The sequence below is a fragment of the Truncatella angustata genome (assembly GCF_020726525.1).
Source record: "Truncatella angustata strain MPI-SDFR-AT-0073 chromosome Unknown BKA67scaffold_3, whole genome shotgun sequence".
Taxonomy (NCBI): domain Eukaryota; kingdom Fungi; phylum Ascomycota; class Sordariomycetes; order Amphisphaeriales; family Sporocadaceae; genus Truncatella; species Truncatella angustata.
In genome coordinates this window covers 2,776,317-2,800,190 of record NW_025763383.1, presented here as the reverse complement: position 1 = coordinate 2,800,190, position 23,874 = coordinate 2,776,317, and the positions used below count along the sequence as shown (strand labels likewise).

Sequence of the window (23,874 nt, the reverse complement as noted above, 5' to 3'; positions counted from 1 at the left end):
AAGCGAGAAGCAGATCCGCATCGGGCATCTATTCAAGTTCTTCCGTAGCTTTTGGATGAAAGTACAACGCGGCCTAGACAGTCCAGTGCTCACTTTGGCAAGGACACTGGCGTGTATGACAGCAGAGTGCTTTAGCGCCGGGGACTATAAGTATGTGTCAGATCGTAAGAGCCGTGCACATTTTGTCGTCATGACTAGGTGATTCTCGACTATATAATTCAGGTTTGCGGAATAAGGCATCATGGGCATTTGCACCCCGTCAATGATATACACCAGTGTGACAATGCAGATGCGATCTGTTGCAGAGTAAGAAATATGTGAAATATAATACAGACTTTTCGCAAGATGGTCAGCATCTCAAGGGATCTGGTTTCACTAAAACGCAGTGGCAAGCTCTGGCTAGCAGTACATCAAAAGCGTGCCGGCTTGCATTTTTATTCGTCCACACTATCTGACGTTTTGCCTTCCGCATGAACCTCCCACTGTCGGTTTCTAGGATCATATGCAAGGTCGTACCAAACCTGTGCATCAGATAGTTTGTTATACGCATGGACGATCGTCAGGTCTGGTTCGCCGTAGTGTCCCATGAACTTGAGTACCAACTTCAATTGCAAGCCAGTTTCCAAAGCACCGCGGAAGTTGATGATGAAGGGCTCCTCGACGGCCGCGCGCCGAGTACCTTCGAGCTTCACAGAGTGGAGAAACGTGACCGGAGTGTCGTCAACGTCGACGCCGCATACCATCATTTGTGCACGGTCGCCGACGTTGGGCTCTAGTTCGACGAGCAGACGGCGCCGCAAGATGAATGCCGGAATGGGTATGCCAAGTTTACCCATCGCGCGGGTCATCAGCTCGTCTGCGCTGGTATGTACGCGCAGATCTGAAAGACGATCCAACGGCGTCTCTTGTAGATTGCAGATAGCCAGCTTCGAACCTCGTCGTCGACCCACGGTTTCTGGGATCTCGTTGGCGGGGGTCACCGTGAGCGATGACCCGAGCACCAGGCATACGTCGGCTTTGTAGGCGTTGTCCGAGGCACGCTGGAAAGCCTCCGCCGGTAAGGCCTCGCCGAAATTTATGATGGTGTCGTGCAGAGACCCACCACAGCGCCCACATTTGCGGCCCGTACGATGATCATGAATTGATTTCTCATACGTAGCGACGGCCCGAAAGTCTGTAGACCATCAGTTTTATGGTCCCGGGGATCTAGAACACTCTTAAACACACCACGAATATAGTCTTTCCCACAGTCCTCACAATACTCGCGATTACTGTTGCCATGGAGCTCGGATATCCTCTCCTATAGCAGAGGTGGCACGATTAGAAACGTCGCCCTCGTCAACCAACGCACATATGGGCGTACTGACTGGTAAGATGCCGCTTTTCCTGTGTAGCCCATCGCAGTTCTGGCTGACCAAGTACTTCAGAATTCCTCTGTTCTGCAATTCTACAAGCGCCATGTGGGCAGGCGTGGGAATGGCTTGCAGTGTGCTCGTGGTCGGGCCATTGCGCTGTCGGCCTTGGGCTCTCAGCGTCCACGCACCCTCTGGGCCACGAAAGTCTGGAATGCCTGCCCGCCATGAATCAACACCACCCACGGACGGCAGTCTGTGTTGGAGGGAGAGGGTTCAACTGACCAGCAGAGGTAGAAATACCCGCACCGGTAAAAGCGATGAAATGTTTGCTATTTCTAATATGGTCGGCCAGAATCTGGGCTTTTTGATCTACTGCATCCACTGCTTCATGGAGCTCTTTTGCCGCGATCCTCGGGGCGCTGTCAGCCATGCTTTGCTGATATACCTACTGCAGGGATGAGAGTGGTTTGATTTCAAATGCAACAGGAATAACTTGGGCAGCAAAGCAATGCGGCCTAAAATATCAGACCATTTCCCGCTGTGTGTGTCAGGGAATGTGATGGTATTTGTATGGATTCGATTAATACTTCGCATAATCATAGAGCCAAGGTTTCATAATAGCTAGTCTACAGGAAAAATCCGTCAGTTTCGCGGTTAGCCCGCTGAGCTGTGCCGTAATTATTAGGCAGCGGCCGCTGCCTAATCCATAGTCGGCTTCATATATTACGGTATAGTCCTTAATTAGGAAATCTCTCAGCGCCAACATTCAGGTTAGGTGAACAGCTTCCACGCGGTATCATTTCTTTGTTCCGAGAGTAGCAAATCGTGTTTTATAAGAGCAGTGTCTCGTTCCACGTCGTGCTCTTTTAAATACCATGTCCTTTATCTCATGCGGAGGTTGTAAGAATATATATATATATATCTATCTATACCGCTTCTCGCTCATCACTAAAGCCACATATGCTGGATCTTGAACGTTCCCGAGAGCGAAATATGGTGTCTCGTCAGCTGAGAGTTCCATATCCGTTGTTGCTCAACCCGGTGCTCGCCTGGTCTTTTATGAGGGTTCCATTCGTTCCGTATGACTTCACCGTGCTCACGACATAGGTATCGACCTCATCCCTCGGCGAAGCACCCGCATTAGCAAGGACGTACGTGACGGCATCGGCAGCGGAAAGGGTAGCAAGACTCCAGGAGTCGCCGGCCCATGGCGAGTCGAGCACCAGGGCGCTTCCGACCGTATCGGCAGCGTTGCCGCTGAGCGCGCCGTCCTTGTCGCCGTCCAGATAGTTACCGGAGGCGTACACACTCTGCTTGTCGTTCATCTGGTAGTAGTCATCGCTGGTGGTGCTCGTGCTTGGCCCGGCGATGAAGTAGTTCCCGATGATGTCGTGCGAGAAGTACCCGCCCGTGTTGCCGGCCGTGTAGGCCGCCTGGTAGTTGTACACGACGTTGTTGATATACTGCGTGTCGTCCTTGGATAGGGGCTGGCGGTTGTGCGCCGAGACCCAGAGGTTGCGGTAGAAGGTCGACGGGCCCGTCTCCACGTGGGCGCCGAACTGTTGGCCGATGGGGAGGGCGATGATAGAGTTGGATACCGTAATGTTGACAGCACCCACGGCGTCGACCGAGTCCCATTGGCCATATTCGATAGAGCAGTGGTCCAAAATCACGTTTGCCGAACCGCCCATATTGAAAGCGCTCTTGCCGGTTTGGTCATCAAGGTTTCCCTGGCGCATGCGCAAGTTGCGAATGATGATATTACTCTTGTCGCTAGCCGAAACCTCTGCGCCCATGATGCCAACACCATTTCCAGGTGCCGATTGACCGTTGATGGTGATAGAACTGGAGAGGGAGACTGCAGAACTCAAGACGATATAACCGGATACATCGAAGACTATATTCCGGTCAGATGCACTGACGGCATCGCGGAATGATCCTGTGCCTGAGTCGTTCAGGCTCGTAACATGATATGTGGTTCCACTGTTACCGCCAGTCGCGATGGCTCCAAATCCGACAGCCCCTGAGAATGCATTCTGTGCGTGTACGCCCGGTGCAGCGGATGCCGTCAGGATGGTTATCAGAATCCAGATGTTTGTAAACATATTGTGAGATCTTGTCTTTGAAGAGACTAAGAGAAAGTTGAAGTAGCCAGGGAATCGTGGTAGAACTGGCTTGGCGGATAATTATATAGTTGGCTGCCATCCTTAGGGACAGGTGACCCGATCCGTCGTAACGGAACGTGTTCGACAGAAATGTTGTACCCAAGGGGAATTGAGATGCAGATCGCAACATGGTTTCATTTTTCCTCCAATCTTTGCCAAGGCCGAATGTCTGTATGTGGGGTGCGGAGTAACATATAGACAAGACAGTGTAGTATATACTCCATGAACCAATGAGTGTTGAAACTACACCGTTGTCTCAGTTTTCTCCACTATAATCTACAGACCACCACCAGCTCCTGGAATCTCATATATACCGTCATTTTGGACCAAGCAGTATTACCTTCTCTCAAAAGTGCTGTATTCGCAGGTTTTGGGGTGTTTAGTTCCTCTTCGCTGGTAAAGTCCCTAACCGCCGATTTTGCGGCCTCAAGTCCTCGCCGGTTTGCACCTTTTCGAGAGAGGAAAAGAACAAGAAAAAATTGATTACCTCGCTGGTCGTTCTAAGGCCCGAATGCTGATTAGACTCACAAGGCTCAGTACGGAGCGCCTCGGAAAGCCCAAGACCCCTTGAAGTGGGCAACCGGAGATCTAAATGCGGTAGCGAGCCATCCCAACCTCTATCACAAGGAGACTCCGGTACAATAATCCACGCACCAACCCCCAAGCACCAACGCATGCCATCCCGATCCAACCTCGCCTTGGCCCCGCTTGCTCCGCGCACACCCGCCGATACTCGTAGACCCAGGCGGGGAACCAGGCGGGCCAGACGAGAACCATCAGCGAGTTGAACGACAGGTACTGCATCGTGTACACGGTACGGCTGTCGGCGGGCTTGCGCACCTGGACATACTTGTAGTCGAACGCGGCTGACGCAAAGAAGATGGGGAAGAAGGCCAGAACGGTTGGTCTCGACTCAGCTGCACAGGTACTGAAATATATTCTTCATATGCCTGTGCTTAATCTCTATGTTTAGTAAGTGTTGATCACTGAGATATCATGGCATGTCAGGCTCTATGCTCAGCATTGACCTCTTTAGGTTGCCTCGTTCTGTTGTATACATACGGGTATCATTCAAGTGCCTCGCCCTGCAAATGATGTAACAATTGGCGGCGAGCACAACCTTGATGGGCAAGATAGCATAATTATCATCGCAAAATACCATGTGGCACGGCTTCATATCTTGTTTGGCCAATTTCAGGATCAGAGGCACAATATGCCATTGATCCTTATGAGGACTGCAATGTCGCTACACGTTTCATAAGTCACTTATGCAACATGATCAAGACTGAGTCTATCTTAGAAAGGGGCGTCCCCCTTCATTATTCTCTTCCTCACTCATTATAGGATAGTATAGTACATGATATCTACACTTTTTCCAGTCGCAGCGTATTGTAATGGGTAATTGTTAATATAGTAGTAACCCCCAGCTGGTTTTGTTTCTTTGAACACGCGATGCCCTTTCGTTCACATCATTGGTCATCGTTCATGTCCATCTAGAAGGAGTGTCGGCTTGTTCTTGATTCCTCTATACCATAAACGCCAATGTCGTCGCAAAGTGATCATGATTGTGTTGTGGTCGCCATATATAGCAACGGGAAAAGGGAATCGTAGAAAAATAGAAAGAAAGAAAAGTGGTATAGCTGCTCATCACGCCATGCACGCTCTTCTCATGCTCGGAAAAAAAATTTACCGCATACGGTCCCTTCGAAAATGCCTAGCTGCGATGATCCGCAATTTCATATTTCAGTTTCATGCAGCACCTCTGTGTTCGTCGTTCCCAAGCAAGTCGAACCTCCACCATCCCAGATTTGAAAGGTAACTTGTGTCAAGGCTTCCTCGAAAGAATAAACCGCATGTTGTACCCAAAACATCTGTGATGCACAGTACATGCAGCTGGAGCCGAACTTCAAATTTGCATTTAGCATAAAGTCCGCACTCGGTTTTCGTCGCATTCAGCTGTCCATGCAGGAACTGCTCAAACTCGTCGACTCATAGCAGCAGTAGCGCCAGCTGATGCGAGGTCTTGCTTAGCACTAACACTGCGACCTGCGACTCGAGGTAGATTGCTGCTGGGAGCAGTAGGTGCTGCTGCTGCTGCTGCTGCTGTTGCTGAAATCCCACCTTGGCCCGTGCTTGTCCTCTTGATACCACCTGAAGTGAACGGTCCAGTCATACCAGACGCTCTTCTGGTAGCGATGGGCGGCTTGTGTGGCGATGGCCCCGTTCGAGGTAGCACTTTGTTTGTTGCTGGAGGGTCAGGCAAAGGTCGAGGCACGGAGATCGTGTTATGGCGCTTCATCGGGGATTGATCCCTTGTTGCTGCGCGCGGCACAGGCACGGAAGCCTTTTGTCCTGTGATGAACTCGTGTCTAACAGCCTCTTCTGGCTTGATGCGTCGGTCTGGATCCCATCGCAGACACCTGGCCAAGAAGTCGAGGAACGGCTCATCGTCGCACTTCAAGACCTGCTGCAGAGTCTTCGAGGAGGGTCGCCGACGACGGCCTTTGCTAGACACTGTCAAGCGTGGCTTACCCATCGAATCGAAGAACAACTTCTTCCGGGTGCTCTTCTCAATCAAGTGCTTCTCAGGAGGCCCGAACACCTCCATGATGCAAGCCAGTTGCTCCTGTTCATTCTCACCTGGGAAGATCGGCACTCCTGTGTACAGCTCGGCAAGAATGCAGCCAATACTCCACATGTCAATAGGCAAGCCGTAAGTCATTCCAAGTATGACTTCTGGCGAGCGGTAGAATCGAGACTGGATGTATGTGTACACTTTCTCGTTCTCGAAACAACTAGAACCAAAATCTATAACCTTGATCTCCGAGTGCATGGGATGCCTCAGTAGGATATTCTCCGGCTTCAGATCGCAGTGTATGACCTTGTGTTGCTTGAGCATGTGGAGAGAGCTGAGCATCTGCTTAGTGAACCTTCGAATGAGCTTCAACGAGAAGCCACGAAAGTTATTCGACTTGATAAACTCATACAGGTTCATGTCGAGAAGTTCAGTTGAGATGCAGAGATGACCTCGGAAGTAGAAGCTGTGGGTGAAGTTGACCATACTATGCTTGTTCTTCGGATCCCATTCGCGAATCTTCTGCAAGATGTTCACTTCAACCAGAGCCTGTTGATGGAACCTTTTCTTGTTCCGAATGATCTTCACGGCGACAAGAACACCAGTCTTGTGATCGATGCATCGCACGACCTGGCCGAAGCTTCCCTTTCCTAAAATATCCACAATCTCGTAGCGGTAGGCAAGATGGTCGCCGACTATTATGGAGTAGTCACCGCGGTCGTCGTCGTATCCAAAGTTTGGGGCACTCGAGCTCAAATCACCGATAACCTTGGCGGCGTTTTGTGTACCACAAAAATAGACGTCGTTGTAATCAACAATCTCGCCTCGTTCGTAGATGTTCAGCATGGCGATCCGGATGGCTTCCTGAGGGCCGACTCTTTCCTTTGGTGAAGCTCTCTTGCGCAGTGCGTCGAGTGTCTTGGCTGCCATCTCCGTCTCTTTTCTCCTTGAGGCCAGCTTCTTCATCTCTTCTTCAGCGAAGAAATCATCCTTGTCCAGATCGGCAACGTACATGGCGTCCTGATGCTGCTTAATGGAGGCCGTAGATGGCCTTGGCCGCAATAGCCGCTGCACGGATGACCCCTTCGCAGTGGATGATGTAGAGGTTTCGATCATGGAACTGTTACCAACGTCAAGAGAGGACTTCTTGGAACTTGTCCACGCATCATTCTTGCTCTTCTCCTGTGCTGCGATTGCTGTTAGGCTAGATGCAGAGCTCTTACGTCTTCTCGTGTCGAGATACGAGCCGGTGGAGGGCTTTGATGCATGACTTGGGCTGGCCGCTTTCATGGAACCCAAAGTTGCTGAAATAGGTATTCGCGGAGGGGGCATGCTTTCTTGGCGCACATGGCTAGCGCCATTTTCCGCCGAAACATTGGAGGGATGATTGCTGCTTTTTGAGGTGCTACGCTTCCAAGAGAGACTCAACTTCCGTCTTAGGTTGCTCATAGATGAGGGCGTTTGGGGGTCATCGGGGCTTGCTGCGGGAGGGGTTGCTTTTGCAGACGGCTTGGCCAGCTTCGGAGCCCTGGGCCCTGATGGCTTCTGTTGCTGTCTGGCTTCCATGTTGTGGTTTAGATTCGGTGGCATTGTCTTGTGGTGGTCACCATTAGCTTTAGCCTTTGCAAGGTTTGCGCCAAATGTGCTCTCGCTTTTGGGCAGCGACGAGGAAAGAAATGGTGAAATGGTGGGCTTTTGTGTCAATGCATCGCTGGGAAGGTCCGGTATCGAGTCAGATGGGCTGGTAAGATCGGCCTCATTATCGCTGTTCATGCGTCCCTGATGCGCTGAAGTGCTGCTCCTGACAGCTGGCTTCTCGGGATCTCTATCCTTGTGACCCCGAGAGAAGAAGCTACTCTTTGAAGCAGTCATTGGGGTCGTTGGCGTCTTGGTGGCTATCCTGGCCGGTGGCGTCCTCTTGCCGTTGTTGTCGGCGCCTTGATCCTTCAGAGCTGCGATTTTAGCCGTGGTTGGCGTACTGAGAGGTCCCAGATTAATCGGTGGCAACCTCACAGGGGGGTTCCTCTTCGAGGGGTTAGGAAAGATGATTTTCTTTTCGTTATCTGAGATAGCACCACCCATTGTGGCTCTGGGTTTGCGTGCGCTTGGCTTCCTCTGGACTTGTGATATGGGCTCAAATGATGGCGCATTGGACAAAGTACCGGTCGAGTTGCTGTGTATACTGCTAGCATCGAAAGCCTGCTTCTTCCTCTCCATGAATGCTAATTCAGCCGGGGAGTCTTTCGGCGACTCATAGGCCTTGGGAATAGCTGGTACTGGAGGCACATCCTCCGCGTCATCGCCTTGTTGGTTATTGTTGTTCGTCGCTTTCGGTGCCGGTAGCCTGGATGTCGTAGAGCTCTGCGCTGCTCCGGGTTGAAGCGAACCGGTTGATGTCCTATTAGTGTTGAAGCTTATTGTAGAGCCTACAGAGAGGCCAGAACTATATGACTTCCTCGGTGGGTCGGGTGTGGTGCGCAAGGAGGAGGGTGTGGTGGACGTCTTCCGGGGAATCATGGACGGCGAACGGGAATGTGGCCTTTGGTCGGAAGTGGCTGGTTGCGAAGTGGCGGCTTGAGACAGATTCTGAGACTGATGCATTGACATGCGCCTCATTCGCTGGGCGTCTGTGGGGGATATCGTTCGGGCACCCAGCCCGGAAGCATGGCCGGGCATGACGGAGGCTCTCCTACCAGAACCAGGCGTGCTTGTCGCCCCTGCACCAACTCTGGGCGATCTAGGGAAAAGTACGGATTTCCGGCTACCGTCTGGAGTGAGCTGACTACCGTTGCTCCCTGTGCTAGAGGAGAAGTTGGTGGCAGAAATCCTTGGAGGAGGCTGAATAGATCTAGTCTTGGTGGTACGAGATGCTGTAATGTTCCTCGCAACATCATTGACGTTATTCCCAAATGTATCGGTAGATGCTCGAGGGGCAATGTCCTTGTCCGAGGCAGTCGACATTAAACTGGTCCGTCTCCTCTGTGCCAACCGGGATCCGTAATCAGGCTCATTGGCCGCGGATCCAACCGACTTCCGCGGCGGCTTGCCTAGAGTGTTCGTGTTCGAGACGGGTGGGTAGTGACTCTGACGTCTATTCCTCATGGCTGCGGGAGCAGTGGGCGCATCTGCGATGTCCATGGCGGCGGCGGCACCAGCATTTGACCCAAAGCTCGTTTGTCTGTTAGACTGGCTGGGTCTCCTGAGTATCGAGCCAGACCTGAATGGTCTCCCCCCAGTCGGCACGGCGCTGGGGGCGGAGTTTGGCTGGGTTGCCACGCGTGTGCCGTTCCCAGTGTGGGTGGCGTTCGATTGGTGAGGCGCCATCTTGTCGAGCAGTGGCTTCTCGTCGAGTATGGAGCCTTGACCGGTAGGTGAGGGAAACTGGGTGAGCTTGAAGTCGGTCGAGGCAGACTCAAGGCTGCTCTGTAGATCGTCGAAGTTGACGGAAGGGAGAAAGTCGAAAGACGCCGTGGTGGTGTCGTCGGCTACTTGACCGTCTCGTCCATGCCGGCCGAAAGAAAATAGCGTGTGGTTGTTGGAGGAGGAAGCGCTCAGCATTGGATCGAGTGACGTCTTGTTTGTGGCCGCGAGAGCTGGCTTGCTTGTGGGGTTGACGTTTTCCTTGGCACTAGAAGAAAATGAAAATAAATATAGTCAGCAAACATATACGGTCTATTGTTGTTCTTGCTATCGTCGTCGTCGTGCTGACGTCCAGATCGTGGGTCACATACGGTCTTGTCGGGGAGCGGGAAACATTTGCTGGTCTCGGGCCAGCAGGGACTCTGTGATCCCTAATCATAGGATCGATTAGCCAGCACCGACCTGGATGGTCTGGCTACGTCGATGCGGAATTGATTTGGCGACGATGGAACGATGGATCATGGACACGACAGCCGGTTCAGCAAGCAAAGCAAGGCAAGCCAAGACGGGCGACACTTGGGTGTTGGCTGTGGTAGGTAGCGAATGGAGTCGCGAAGTGTCTAACCTTGAGTATCTGCCCCGTGGGTGGAAAGGAACGGAAAGCTCAGTCCGGCCAAGGAGCTGAGTTCTGTCGGCGTGGGCTATCGCATCTCGGGGGGGAATGGATGCGCCAAAGTGAATTGGTTTGGGAGGTATCGTCAAGACGAGTCACAGGACCTGGACCTGAGCCTTGGCCTTTGAGGTGGTGGGCTTGGACCGAATGCGTCGGCGGCTGCTGCTGCTGCTGAAGCTGGAGTCAAAGTTGGTTGGGATGTTTTTGTCCAGGGACAGGAACATGAACATGAAAATAACCTTGGAGAGGTTTCGAGGGTGCACTCCACTTTCCCCCCCATTTGCAGTGCTGCAACTGGCCGAAACCCCGTTGCTTCTTGCAGGCGTCCGTCGCTAGGCGCAAATTTACCAATCAGAGGGGAGGGAGGAAAACAGGCGACCCTTTCCCTTCCTTCTTCTCATGTGTCTAGTTATTCTTTCTAACAGCACACATATACATTTATATATATATATCATAAGTAACGTTTAAAGTGATTGCAGATTGCAGGTTTCACATTACACATGTCAAAATCGACTCAAGCTCCCACATACCTCAAGCTCAAGTTCTTGCAGCTGCCATGCAGGCTCGGCTGTTCTGATAAGCAAATAAAATTATGCAACACCGGAGTTTACCAACGTATTTAAAAACATATTAACCCACAGTAGCACATATAATAAAGTGCATACATGACTTCTCCTATTGTCTTTGAGTTTAATCTTCAGTTCGATCCCTCGGCAGCTGTTTCGATGCGGGTCGTTTCCTGACAGCCGTCCAGACAAGAGGGGTCTACCATGGAACAGTACGCCATACTCGACGCCATACCCGTCAACTTTCAATGTCGTCTGCTTCTGAACTTGATTCCTGCGCAATATACATGTACATGTACTACATAAGTATCTGCCAATGCTCCCTAAGCCCGGCAGTCAAGACCAAGATCTCCTGTTGCATGAGCTTGGTTGTGCACGATGACATTTTCAGCAACTTGACAAACCATGGTGATCACAATTCCTGGGTGGCTTGATCCTTGAGCCTGGCCCGCGTGCACGCCTCACAGATCAAATTCGTCCAACCTAATAAATGACACCCCTCTAGCTTACTTTCAGGGGGGCGGGGGCCAACCTGCCAAAAGTCTATCTCACTCAATTCATTGAAGCTTATCTCCTACAAGGCCAGGCGAAACACGTGCATATAGCTGCTCAGCATATCTGCCTACCACTAATAAATCAAGCAGCTCAGATCACTCAACATGATCGGGCATGGTCATGTCTGTCTCCAAACCCGCATCACGCTTGCTACAGCACGCCCCTATGTGAACGTTAGAGTGTGGCCATATCTGCAGCCGTCGTTGACCGGCATAGGAACTCCACAGCACTATTTTTCATTCGCTACGATTTCAAAGAAACAAAAGAAGGAAAGATAAAAAAGCCTCCCCCCTCCTCGTTCTCATTGCTCAATTGTTTCCCAAGCCGCAATCCCACTTGCGAAATGACCGGGTCCTGAAAGGGGTTCCCGTGCCTTGAAGTGGCTACCAACTGCAGTGCGCACCTACCAACGGGGGAGATTTCGCTTCGCTTCAGAATAAACTTTGTTTTCTTAACGGCTCGAATTATTGCCGTTGTCCCGTGTTGTCAGTGTCAGAAAGTCGCGTTCCAAGGCGCGTCTCCCAGTTGCCAAACCATCTTTGCTAATCTGTGCTAATATCTGCCTTCATGCTTTTCGTGAGCCCTGAACCTAGCCCCATCGTCACCGACAGCCCTGGAAGATTTGCATCTATCCAGCTGCAGTATCACATAGTCGCGTTCCTGTATACATATGCATGATACGGTATTGATACCACCCGCTGCACTAGGAAATAGGCGGAAATCTGAGGGGAATACCAGCGGCGCAGAGTCTCCCATAACAATCTTCGTCTTTACTGCAGCAGGTCAGGTGACATTCCCCGCCCCCGTCGCTCGCCAGTCGCTATCAAAACACGCGCGCACACACACAGACCTGACACGTTTTGCAGTTGCGGTGTCAAGATATCGAGACGAAGAAAAAACGGTGCTGCCCGAATCAACAAAGATCGGCAGGGTCCTCCCCTTTTTATGCACACGCTGAGACGGGCTGAACTCCGCTAACATGCGTACACTAAAGGAGGTGCGGGCCGTTTGGCGCCACACTGCCAACCTTGCATAAGCCGGGCCACCCACCCAATGCTTGTCACACATGAGACGAACTTGCGAGCCTCGCGAGCCCGAGGTCGACATCACTACCAGACGTCGGTATCACCATATATCGTTGAAAAGGTCTGCGCTATTGACAAGTAATCGTAGTATTGGTGATTTAAACATTCAGGTTACACAATGCCAAACTTTGGCCGCGTACTGATTAATAGCACCAACTCGAATGTAATGATAAGCATGATCGTTTGGGCAGCTGTTTATTTTGAAATGTATGTGTTGAAACAGCGTCAGTGGACCGTGATATTACGTATGGAGAAGACGAATATGTCCTGTTCAGCCGCTCGCAATCGCAACTCATACCTCGTGACTCCATTACTAACCACGGACTGTGCCACATTGTGCTACTATCAGTTCGGGAAAATATATACCTTGAACCACATCAATTCCCACGTGCCTAAAAGTAGTGTAAGATGTTTGATATATGCCCACACAATACCAACGTATACATTCGCGCGTATCGTTAAGCGATAAGCGGATGATGTTTGAGTGTCTCAATTCGGTGGAGGCCTACTAATTTGTAAATGCCATAACGAGCTTGTAAACTTACGCTATAGTTTATCATTACATCGAGCGTGTCGAACCCCTATAATTCGGTTTTTGGTAATTGAATCAGTACATCTTGGGACATCTGACAGCTGTCGATGACAAGCTTGTCCAGAGTCCATCGCTGACCGAGCATCTACAAACACGAATGGGCCGCGTCACTTCACTGCATCGTCAACATTTTCCAAGACGAATGCTGGCTGCAAGTCATTTTGATGGCTATTGTAAAAAGTAACAAGCGGTTCCTGTTCAGTAGGGCCTTATTTACGACAAGGCCAAATCATATCGGCAAGCAATAACACACGACAGAATGCCGTAGAACGTGAAATGGCCAGGACTGTTGTGCAGGACGAGAAGTAATGAGGCTTGATATTTCTCACGTGAGCAGCTGCTGTATACCTAGAGTCTCACAAGACAACTATCGCCATTACATCGCCATTATCAGAGTGAAAATGGTCCTCGGGCCACTGCTATGACCAGGAAGGAAAGGGCAGAAGGACCACCGTATCAATATTCAGCCGCAACCAGTGCGGTTTCTCCTCCCAGCAGTCGAGTTTTGGTCGCTCAAGTGCAACCCCGCTCAGTTATTAGCCCTGTACAAGGCTCGCTGCGCTTCCTGGAGCCACCCATTGCATTTTGCTGCTTCGTGATGAGTAGTTATTCCGCAGACACACAAACAGGAGGGGGCATGATCTGGGATACGTACCGATCTGGTTCGCGAAACACTGCACATCGTCGTTCGCCGAAGGCGCGTTGATTCGTGCTTGCAACAGGCCAATTTCGTGTTGCAGCAGGGCGCAATCGTTTCTGATCGTCGGAAAGATCATGCTCCTCTGCTCGGCGTTGGCGATCTCGAAATTGTTAATTGATACCCTGAGTCTTTCAGATATACTGTCGCTATATGTGAAGTCATATTGCGGGGATATCGATGCTGATTCGGCCATGTTTGTCGTCGGTTCTAAGATACGTTGGTTGATTCTTGGCTTTATTTGGTGGTGTTGCTTTGCCTTTGCCTTTTCTGTTGGGCGTAGAAGAAAGTTCAAGTCCTGAGCTCGAGAGTCGGCGCAATTTATACTGTTTTTTGGTACGCTATTCACTTCCAAGAACTCTCTATGGACTGTAGATACCATCACCTACGGTAGGACCGCAACGGCATGTTACTCACTTCCCAGACCCATTATGGGGTGATCAAGTCCACGTGCCATTGGAATCCAATGACGGTGGGTAACAACCACCAAGCCTTGACTTGTATCTATATCACTTTCTGTTGGCTGGCTTTTGAGGTAGTCTAGTCTACAATCTATAAGAGACGTTAATCCGTAAAACAAATGAAACGCTGCGAATGCACAAACTCTGTATTGCACCCACATATTAACCAGCCATTATCCAGTCCTTTCAAACAAATCCATTCCTACACTTGGATCACAACCAAGCTCATCAGTTAGTCTTCATACCGCAGAGTGATGAACACTGGTCACTGTCAATGCCAAACTATTCTCCGCCATTCTTCTGTGAAACCACCATTTATTTCGTATTACGACTCCGTCGGTTCAAATGGTCGTCACGCTTGCGGACGTTGGAATTCTCCCGCTCCATCAACATCATGAGATATCTGATGCACGACTAAAGAATGGTAAACTGTGCCTGACCTAAATTGTGGCACCTTCGTCGCTTCGAGCAGCCCGTATCAGCGTGCCTGGAGTGCGTGGTTTTGCTTGTTCTATCGAAGTGTTGCTTCATCGTCCGGCTCTATATTCATGTAGGCTTAATTGATCGACACACAAATACACGTCTCTGGTTGGCAAGCGACGAGGTCATGGTAGGTGTGGCAATGCCAAGCAATAGGCGTCGCGGTAAGTATGGTGATGTTGAGTAATAAGCGTCGCGATGACGTCGACTTGGCTGATATTTATGAGCAAAGGCGAGTAAGCTCCACGCACCGTACGTTTCACTGCCCTGTGTAGCCACTCTCCGTGGCTAAATTCACACGTAAATGGGTTTACCTACCGGTGATATTATTTTCAAGGGCTCATAAATCCAGGCCGTGACTATACCGAAAGAGTGTCACGCCTCAAGCGAGGCTGATGAAAGTGGAAGCCCAGGCTTCGCGTTCAGACTTTTGAAGGGGAAAGAAATAGGAAGAAACGAGCCAAATAAAACGAAACCTTACTACGTAGGATAAATGGCGCTCGGAACTTGCCCAGGATGTCTCTAAGGCATTGTTGTCCTCAGCCCTCAACACTGCATTCAACTTGGCCACGTCCTTTCTGCTTGCTCAAACTGCTTCGCCTCCTTTTTCCGACTCAGGAGCCATATCTTTTTTCGACTTCGCTATGGTTGATAATTCGTCGGCTTCCGTTTTTAACTCGTCTGCTTGAAGACTATCTCTGATGCCGAAGTCGGAAGTTAGACTAAACATACCATGCTCGGTCTGAATCTTCTTTTTTTCGGGTCCAGAGCTGTGCAAATACTAACCTGAGATATTTTCAACGAGACGTTGCCGTCTTTTCTCATCCATTCCAAATCCGCGGCTTTGGCGTCCCGCTCGGCACTTTCAATATGTCTTATAGCATCCTCCTTCTTTTCTGTCGGCAGACGAATTTGCGGTCTTGGGATTGGCAAAGAGGACGTTTTGATATTTCGAGCTATCAGCCTCGATGACTCGCAGAACACGTGCGAGAAGTACAGAATATCGGAAGTGGTGAAGTAGATAATCAAATATCGTGATCACAGACCCTTGATAGGCAATCTGACTCGCGGACCATAGCTACTACCAAGAATTGTGTCCATGGGTTCCGCTGCGACCGAACATGATTTGAACGAAGGCCATCAGGTCTATGATTGTTTTACCAACAAACAACGACACTATGTTGTTGTTGTCGTTGTTGTTGAAGCTAGAAGCTATGTAGATAATTTGGGAATGGAGAAACGGCATACGTAAGTTACGTTGTCATTCGACATGTGGATTTGGTCAGATGGTCAGGGTAATGGTTGACTTCGGGGGGTCATCGCTAGGACGACTGCTCTAGACGTTTACGCAATAATTATGCAGGACTGGAATCGACTTCATTTCGCATAAGTAGTAGCCACATAGCATTGAAGGTGAATTCAAAGTATGAACAAGCTTGTAGTCGTATCACCAACTAAAGCTATAATCAACATGGCAACCAACGAGAGTAGTGTTGGGCCGCTAGAGTCTTGGGAATGTATGCAGTGGCATTGCCACAAACACTTATCCGGCTCTAATTACATTTGAGGGGCCATAGTCGAGCCCATAGCGAATTGTAGTACATCGTTGATGGCTAAAAACCACACCCCTGTTCCCAGATGTATCACTTTCCATCTGATGGTCCAGAAGAGAAAGAAAGAAAAAAAGGGTGCAGGATCATAGTCTGTCTCCATCAATGCAAATACCCATTGAGATCGGATTGGCAGGGGTCCGGAGTCATCTTCACCTCTGCAGTCGTGCTTGTATGTAGCAGCACCTCCCTCCGCAAGAGACCGCCCACTCGAGCTCTTTCTCTTTTACATGAGCAGCCTGTAAATGCCCATCCACGCCAGGCCGAGGCTCGTGGCCGCGATACCGGCCTTCCTGCTCCTGACGCCCAAGAAGCTCCTGCTCGCTATTATCTTGGCGCGCTGCTGTTCGATCTGCGACATGCCGGAGAAGTAACTGTATGCGCCGAGGCCGAGGAAGGCACCGCCTCCTGCGAACGTAAATGGTCAGCCTCGTATTTCCACGGATGACATATAGTAGAGCCCGGAGATCTTCTAACACCAAAGAGACCGGGGTGCGGCTGAGTGGGAGGGCGGCACAGGAGAGGAGAGTAGGTCCACAAGGCGGCGCGGAGGGCAGTATCAGTCTACGTACCTATGACCTTGCAGCCTGTGCAGTCGTCGCCGCCATCGGCTTTGAGGAGCTCGTTGAGCTTCTCCGGCTTGTCGAGCTTGTATGTCGATTCCTTATCTCCAATCATGGCGGCGGGGGTGCGATGTTCCGGCGCAAAGCCAAAATGATGCCGACGAAGTTGAGGATTTCAATGCAGGAACCAGAACTTTTTTAAGTTAATGGGGGTCGACCTGCATGCAAGCTGCACAAATGACGCTAACGCCTTAGAGTAAGGAGCTTTTGGGGGAAGCTCTTGGGGAGCTTTTGCAAAGGAGCTCTGGGAGGTCTGCAATCCCGGTCAGGGTCTTTTTCTTTTGCAGGCTGGAAACTATGGGAAATTCAATATAATCACAGTCAGATGGGAGGAATGGCTGTTGGTACGAATTCTCCTTGGGTTTATCTTCGCTCCGTGCAAATGCAATGCTACAATTTTGATATCTACAACTTGAAGTTGCTGCTCTGAAGAGCCTTGGCTGCCTTTGCCTTGTTGCCCTCGACATCGAGGACTTCTCCCCTCTTGTTGATGACCTTGACGCCTCCCTTCTTGAGGTCGGCAAGGTTCTGCTTCTGTGCCTGCGCCTTGCCAGAGAGGTTTTTCTCGTCAATGCCACCAGCCTTGCGGATTCTCTCCTTGGTCCTTCTGCGTCTTCTCGTCTTGTCTTCACGACTGAGCTCCTGTCGGGCAACTGGCAGGCCACTCTTGCCGACAACTTCGCCCTTCTCTGCGCTGTCCTTGCTAGCCTTGTAGATCTCTTGTGGTGCGAGCGTGTTGTCGCCGCCACTGACACCTTGGGCTGTAGCGGGTTGGGCGTCTTCCATGCTGACCGTCGCCACGTCGGCCACGACCGTGAGAGATGGAGCCGCGGGCTTCGGCTTGTAGTGCCAGCTGCTGAGAGCATCAAGGCTGGCGCTGAGCTCCTTCCACATCTGTTCGACTTCCTTCTCCTCCTTCTGGAGCTTTTCGTCGGCCTTGCTGACGTATGCGTCCGGGTTGGCATTCTTGACATGCTCCTCCTCGTACATCTCGGCAAGACTTTGCTTATTCTTCGCATCGTCAAGTTCGACGAGACCACGTCGGGTATGGGCTGCTCCGTCAGTGTCCGGCCGCCTCCTCAGAACCTCGTCAAACTCCTGCGCCAGAATTCGTCTCTTGATCATATCCTCAATGCTTTCGCTGACGGCCTGTGTGATGACAGGAACTGGTTTGCCGACGTGCTCAAAGTCCATGTCTTCCTCCAAAAGCGAGTGCATAGGTCGCTCCGTAGCAGACGCCTCACCACTGAGAGTCCACTTCTTCTGCGCTACGTTTTCAGCCTCCAACTTGCGGATCTCTTCAGCTAGTTTGGCCTGTCGCCTCTCGTGCGCTGACCTTCGAGACCTGACATCACCGGCGGATACGTCTGAAAGTGCGTCATCCGAGTTCTCGTGGTCGGACTCGTCTTCAAAAAGATCCCTCTTGACGTCTTCCATGGCGCGACCAATGTCCCTGTCATCCGGTGCCGTATATTTGGGTGCTCTAGGTTTCCGCGGTTTTCCGTTCTTCGACCCCTTTTTGGCGGGTGGCGCAAAGAAGTCCTTGTAGAAGACGTCGTTGGCATTGAACTCCATACCGCCTGCCACGTCCTCCTCCCCTTCGTCGTCCTCTTCCGCATCGCTTTCGCCCTCGGGCGCATCTAGGTCCATGTCGCCGAAAGTAGGGCCACCCTCTTCATCGTCGTCGTCTTCCTCTTCTTCAACATTAAGACCGTCATCCTCAGACTCATCATCTCCACCTTTTGACCGTTTCCCATTAGCTGTAGGTTTTGCTGCGAGAGGATCTGTGTGCCAGTCAAGCTCGTCATCGTCGCTTGCGGCGTCTGTGTTGGGATCGGCTCTGGCATCCTGGTTTTCGAAGAACTGACTTTGCTTGTTGAAGGCGTCAATATTGAAGAAACCATCATTGAGACCGTTGGGGTCCTCAACGAGCTCGTCCTCTTCGTCGTCACTTTCGCCTTCGGCTTCCTCGTCGTCGAATTTGCTGAAATCACCATCGAGGTCCTCTTCTAGGTCGTCTTCGTCTTCAATGTCCTCTTCACCATCCTCGGCCAGAGACTCTTCATCCTCTTCAACCTCCCCGTCGAGGAGGCCGCTCATCTCCTCGCCAGAGAAGTCTTCGTCTTCCCCGCTAAGGTCCTCTTCGTCGGAGTCAGACGCGGAGTCTTCTGCGTCGGAATCGAGCTCTTCAGCATGACCATTGACGCCGTTGGTTTTGGTGTCGCTGCTAAGCTCCAGGTCTTCCAGTATGTCTTCAGAGTCTTGGAGTGCGCTCGAGATGATTCTCCTCGCCTGCTGCCAGACCTGACCGTTCTCAAAGCCATCAATGTGCAGTTTCCGGATCTTGAGGACATCGGCCTTCTCGGCGGGGCCATCGGCGCGCTTCCTCTTCTTGTTGGCCTCTCTCTGTCGTTGTTGTTGCTCGTCGCTTACTTGGCCTGCGTATGCGTCGAGCGTGGCCTTGGCCAGCTGCAGCGAGGCATTGGAGACCGAGGCAGTGGGCTGCAGGAAACCGTGGCGGTTGCCCGACTTGATGGCCTCGAAAAGAGCGAGCATGTCGGAAGCGGCGCCAGGTTTGGAAGAGTCGGTAAAGTTGGAGAGGAAGGCCATGCCGGGGGTGTGAGTGAGGGTGGCAGATGAAGAAGAGGATATGCTGCCGGCAGTTCCTGCCATGGCTATATTTGAGACTCAGACTACGCAGTCAAGCCTACAAAATAATTCCGACGTAGTCTTTTTCTCTATCTAGTTTTTTTTTCTTCCACGGCGCTCGAAACTTTACTTGGTTGTCCCAAGCGGAAAAAACTAAAATGTCTGGATTGGATCGATAAGCTAAAAAAGTTTCCAGGACCCCGCCAAAAACAGTCTTGAGTCTTGATTGGCTGGTACTCGTGGCTAGCGTCGTTCCACCAAGGACACTGTCCAAAGTAGTCAAGTTAGTAAGCTACTAGACTAATAATGACAACCAGCGACGCCAGTGACACGAGCGAGTGCCAGCCCCTGGCAGAGAGAGCTGGCTCCTGGTGGGCATTATTACACAGGTCCAGTCTAGGTTAGCAAGTAAGAATCGACGTCTTCCGTGACCGCAAGTGGAAAGCTTCCGTAGGGGGACCCCTCCATTGATTGATGATTGATTGATTGATTAATCGGTTTCCTCCCACTTTGATCTGATCATGCTTAGACCTCGACCACCATGACTGGCGTCATCGAAGCGCTGCACATCTATGATGAGCACAAGTAAGGCATCTCAACTCGTCCGGGTCGGAAATCCCATCACATACTGACCCTTTTCCAGGCGCGTCATCCTCTCCCACACCTACCACTCCCGTCCGCTATCAGCAGCGCATCTGCTGCCCCTCTACCTCGACCACCCAGCACCGCGTCCGAACCTGATATATCTACCAAACACCAACCCCCCGACCTTAGTCTTCAGCTTGACCCACGCAGATATATTATATCTGGCCACTTCATCCTCGGAAATAGAACCTCTCCTCGTCCTCGAGTTTCTCCACCGCATAGTCGATGTGCTGGAGGAATTCCTCGGTGCGCCGGTTTTGGCCCACAAGATCGAGGCCAACTACGATGTCGTAGCCCAACTTCTTACCGAGATGTGCGATGCCGGCATAGTCAACACCACGGAGCCCAACGCGCTACGAGATGTTGTCGAAGTGGAAGGTTTTCTGGGGAAACTGCTGGGAGGTCTGAGTCTGCCCAACAAGCCCGGCCTGGCCCCGGGCCTCAACGCTCCTGCATTTTCCCCATTGGCCGCGCAGAATGGCCCCGCGCTGCCGTGGAGAAGAGCCAACGTGAGGCATACATCGAACGAGCTGTACGCCGACGTCGTTGAGACCCTATCTGTCACTCTGGCTCCCTCTGGCCGACCCATTGCTGCCTTTGCGAACGGCACCATCGCCTTTACCTCCAAAGTCTCGGGAGTTCCTGATATTACCATGAACCTCACAGGACGCGAGGGAAAACACAACTTGGCCAATGTAATGGAGCTCCCTGTCTTCCACCCTTGTGTGCGGCTGAATCGATGGAACACGAGCCCTGGGGAACTAAGCTTCATCCCTCCCGATGGGCGGTTCATATTAGCGGGTTATGAGGTTGACCTCCTACCGTTTAGTAATGGCAAGAGCGGCAGTCTCAGCTCAAATAGTCTCCAACTGCCCGTCAGCCTGGAGGTCAAGACAGGCTTGGGGCCGACAGGTTCGGATTTCGATATCAGGCTTCAGATCAACAGGATCCCCGGCGCGAGAGGTCCCACTGGCCCGTCTGGCAGGGGCGGTGCCTCTGGAGCTAGGACCTTTGGAGGACCGCAATCTGGCACGGCAGCAGACCCATCGCTACACGATGTTGCCGTAACGATCCCGCTGCCCTCGGATGTTAGGAACCTCTCCGATGTGCGGCCTAGTAAAGGCGACGCCACCTATAACCCCGGGGACAAGTTCTTGGAGTGGCACATACCACAGAAGGAACTCTCGTCGGGGACGTCTTACTATAGCCTCAAGGCAACAGTGCTGGGAGCCCTGACGGTCGAGGATACCCAGGATGATCCAACAGGCTTTGGTTTTGGGAAAGACTACTCGTATGACGAACCTTATCAAAGTACTGCATCGCCAACGGCAGTGAAAAAGGAGAGTGTCGGCGAAGACGAGAAGAACACCAAGAAGCTGGAGCAGAACAAGATTCTGATGCCCAGTTCTGCATCCATCAGCTTCTCGGTCAAGGGCTGGGTTCCTAGTGGCATCCGGATCGAAGGGATTGTTGTGGACACCAAGAAAAGCCGTGGTCTGGGTGAGGGTGTAAAGCCATACAAGGGTGTCAAGTATTTGACCATCAGTAAGGGAGGCGTGGAGATGCGTTGCTAGATTCGGCCTGGCCGAGGTGTCTACATGATGGATGCGCTGCCGCTGTCGGGCAATGCATCACGAACATGAAATAAAATAGTATACATTTACGCACAAGTAGGAGGGCTACTACCGCATTGGTGCTATCAAAACTACGTACATACGCTCGCGGGTGGAAATAATGTCCCGAAGTGAGTGTGGTGACCCTGCTACACGAAGGTTCGATGGAGCTAAGGGGCCCATTGTGGTTCGGATGGTGTTCCAGTGCCCATGGAACGGAGCAAACACGTGAAATGCGTAGGTAATGTTGAGTTTTGAGATTGGACATGTTCATTAATGTAACAATGTATCGGCCCAGCAGAGTGGACAGTACGTCCCTCACAGTTGGACTGCTAACTTTGTGCTCCTGAAGGACGAAGGCGCCAAGACGACGGGTGTGTACTTACTCCAATAAGGCTCAGGCCCCCTAAATACATACGAGTTCCCCGCGGCCGACTCGGTTTATTCTGGGGAAGAAGCGTGGGGTTCCAACGGGCCACTACCTAACGTACCACCACCACACCACTATTGCGGAGTACATACTCCCACTGTTCACTGCCGCGGCCACTACAACTACCCACTACCGCCCCTGCCCCCAGCACCGAGTCAGAGAGGATCTTACAGTTAGTCTAATTGAATCTTGCCTTGCATATCTATCTTGCCTTGTCGATACAGATCGGAGTCATACGATCACCTCAATGATACCCTACCAGCACCATCGCAGCTCAGTATTTGCTGACGCAAGGCGATGAGCGTCACAGCGACCCCCTTGCGCCACCGCGCAGCTGCTTGCTGTTTTCAATTACCGAGGCACAGAGTTCCACCCATCTCGAGATCTCTACGTAGCGCATCCGCCATACCGTGGCAGGTCTCGGTCCCTAGGAGCAGTCGCAAGTATGGATCGACCACTTCGACTCTGGGTCCGGCCAAGTCGCCACAGAAGGCCAAGACGGCCATCTTCTTTCCAGGTTGGTGGCACGACCGCACACCCAGCAATGCCTCTCCCGGGGCGGTATATGTAGTACATGACTAACGTGTTCGCGCATCTCCAGGGCAGGGCGTTCAGAAGATTGGCATGACAGACCCCTGGGTCGAGGCTTTTCCGCGCACGGCACAAGATGTCCTGGACGAGATCGACTCCTTCATGGGCTACAAGCTCTCTCACCTCATCCAGAACGGGCCGTCGAACGACCTCACGGCGACCCCGAATGCGCAGCCTGCCATCATGGCCACGAGCATACTCATACTTAGAATACTGGAGCGAGAGTTTGGCTTCAAGGTGTCCGAACGCATCGACGTCAGTCTGGGCCATTCCTTGGGAGAGTTTGCGGCTCTCGTGGCCGCCGGCGTGCTCACCTTCCAAGACGCCTTGTACATGGTACGGAAACGTGCAGAAGCCATGGCCGACGCCACGAAACGCGCGAGGGACAAGTGGGGAGGCGAGTACGGCATGGTGGCCGTGGTCACGGAGCCCGAGTATCTGACCGGTCTCATTGCAGCGATAGACGACTTCGTCGGGTACAGAAGTGCCGGTGCCAGGAGCGGCCACGCCGAGGACATCCCGCCCATTGATCAGGTGCTGATCGCGAACGTGAACAGCAAGAACCAGATCGTGCTGAGCGGCAATGTGGAGAAGATCAAAGAGCTGATCGCCCATGTGCGCCAGTTCTTGGGTCATGATCCAAGGGCTGTCCGGTTGAATAGCGACTCGCCCTTCCACTCCCCCATCATGCGACCAGCCGTGTCTGTCATGAAGGATCTTGTGTCGGGAAAGAGCAGAGTCAAAGGCCGGGAGGAAGAGGATGTGGTTACGTTTCCGGGAGAGCTGATGTGTATCAGCAACGTCAGTGCGAGGCCGTTTACTAGTAAGGAGGACGTCAAAGACCTACTGGCGAGGCAATGTCTCGAGACGGTGAACTGGTGGGACAGCGTCAAGTATCTGGATCAGGAGGCAGGGGTCAGGAGATGGCTCGGCATTGGTCCCGGAAAGGTGGGACGAAACCTTGTCGGCAAAGAGGTGGGCATGAGAGGCATGGACAAGGTGAAAGGGGGAGGCGTCTGGGCTATAACAGATCCTTATGATATCGAAGACGTCCTGAGGGCTCTGGAAAGGACGGAACACCTAGGGGAGCATGAGAGTTAAAAAAAAACTGCAAGTCTCGATGAGCGTGGAGTGGGCTCTCAACATGGT

At 51.8% G+C, this 23,874-nt stretch overlaps 7 protein-coding genes across 7 annotated transcripts; 1 reads left to right on the top strand and 6 right to left on the bottom strand.

The window, feature by feature from the left end:
• Positions 1 to 292: 292 nt before the first annotated feature.
• Positions 293 to 2,029, bottom strand: BKA67DRAFT_561818 (NAD-dependent deacetylase sirtuin-7). The gene is made up of 4 exons (XM_046102549.1): positions 1,638 to 2,029; positions 1,368 to 1,570; positions 1,228 to 1,300; positions 293 to 1,174 (listed from the first exon to the last, which is right to left on the bottom strand). Exons 1-4 carry the CDS (start codon positions 1,783 to 1,785, stop codon positions 435 to 437), a joined length of 1,164 nt encoding a protein of 387 aa, XP_045960034.1. The 5' UTR covers positions 1,786 to 2,029; the 3' UTR covers positions 293 to 434.
• A 263-nt stretch (positions 2,030 to 2,292) lies between these two features.
• BKA67DRAFT_561816 (polysaccharide lyase family 1 protein) lies at positions 2,293 to 3,587 on the bottom strand. The gene has a single exon (XM_046102548.1). The coding sequence runs from the start codon at positions 3,458 to 3,460 to the stop codon at positions 2,360 to 2,362; it is 1,101 nt and encodes a 366-aa protein (XP_045960033.1). The 5' UTR covers positions 3,461 to 3,587; the 3' UTR covers positions 2,293 to 2,359.
• A 1,908-nt stretch (positions 3,588 to 5,495) lies between these two features.
• On the bottom strand, positions 5,496 to 9,894 carry BKA67DRAFT_516400 (uncharacterized protein; the record flags this gene model as incomplete). Its single annotated transcript, XM_046097809.1, has 2 exons — positions 5,496 to 9,716; positions 9,823 to 9,894. The coding sequence occupies 2 exons, from the start codon at positions 9,892 to 9,894 to the stop codon at positions 5,496 to 5,498; spliced, it is 4,293 nt and encodes a 1,430-aa protein (XP_045960032.1).
• Positions 9,895 to 12,559: 2,665 nt separating this feature from the next.
• On the bottom strand, positions 12,560 to 13,819 carry BKA67DRAFT_534682 (uncharacterized protein; the record flags this gene model as incomplete). The annotated part of the gene is made up of 6 exons (XM_046099903.1): positions 12,560 to 12,658; positions 12,701 to 12,726; positions 12,779 to 12,839; positions 12,880 to 12,915; positions 13,256 to 13,266; positions 13,582 to 13,819. 6 exons carry the CDS (start codon positions 13,817 to 13,819, stop codon positions 12,560 to 12,562), a joined length of 471 nt encoding a protein of 156 aa, XP_045960031.1.
• Positions 13,820 to 15,926: 2,107 nt separating this feature from the next.
• Positions 15,927 to 16,904, bottom strand: BKA67DRAFT_561812 (uncharacterized protein). Its single transcript, XM_046102547.1, has 2 exons — positions 16,747 to 16,904; positions 15,927 to 16,582 (listed from the first exon to the last, which is right to left on the bottom strand). Exons 1-2 carry the CDS (start codon positions 16,850 to 16,852, stop codon positions 16,401 to 16,403), a joined length of 288 nt encoding a protein of 95 aa, XP_045960030.1. The 5' UTR covers positions 16,853 to 16,904; the 3' UTR covers positions 15,927 to 16,400.
• Positions 16,905 to 17,135: 231 nt separating this feature from the next.
• Positions 17,136 to 19,580, bottom strand: BKA67DRAFT_561811 (U3 small nucleolar ribonucleoprotein complex, subunit Mpp10). Its single transcript, XM_046102546.1, has one exon. The coding sequence runs from the start codon at positions 19,468 to 19,470 to the stop codon at positions 17,203 to 17,205; it is 2,268 nt and encodes a 755-aa protein (XP_045960029.1). The 5' UTR covers positions 19,471 to 19,580; the 3' UTR covers positions 17,136 to 17,202.
• A 407-nt stretch (positions 19,581 to 19,987) lies between these two features.
• BKA67DRAFT_591974 (Adaptor complexes medium subunit family-domain-containing protein) lies at positions 19,988 to 23,826 on the top strand (the record flags this gene model as incomplete). Its single annotated transcript, XM_046104785.1, has 4 exons — positions 19,988 to 20,031; positions 20,090 to 21,636; positions 22,445 to 22,651; positions 22,736 to 23,826. The coding sequence occupies 4 exons, from the start codon at positions 19,988 to 19,990 to the stop codon at positions 23,824 to 23,826; spliced, it is 2,889 nt and encodes a 962-aa protein (XP_045960028.1).
• Positions 23,827 to 23,874: the final 48 nt, after the last annotated feature.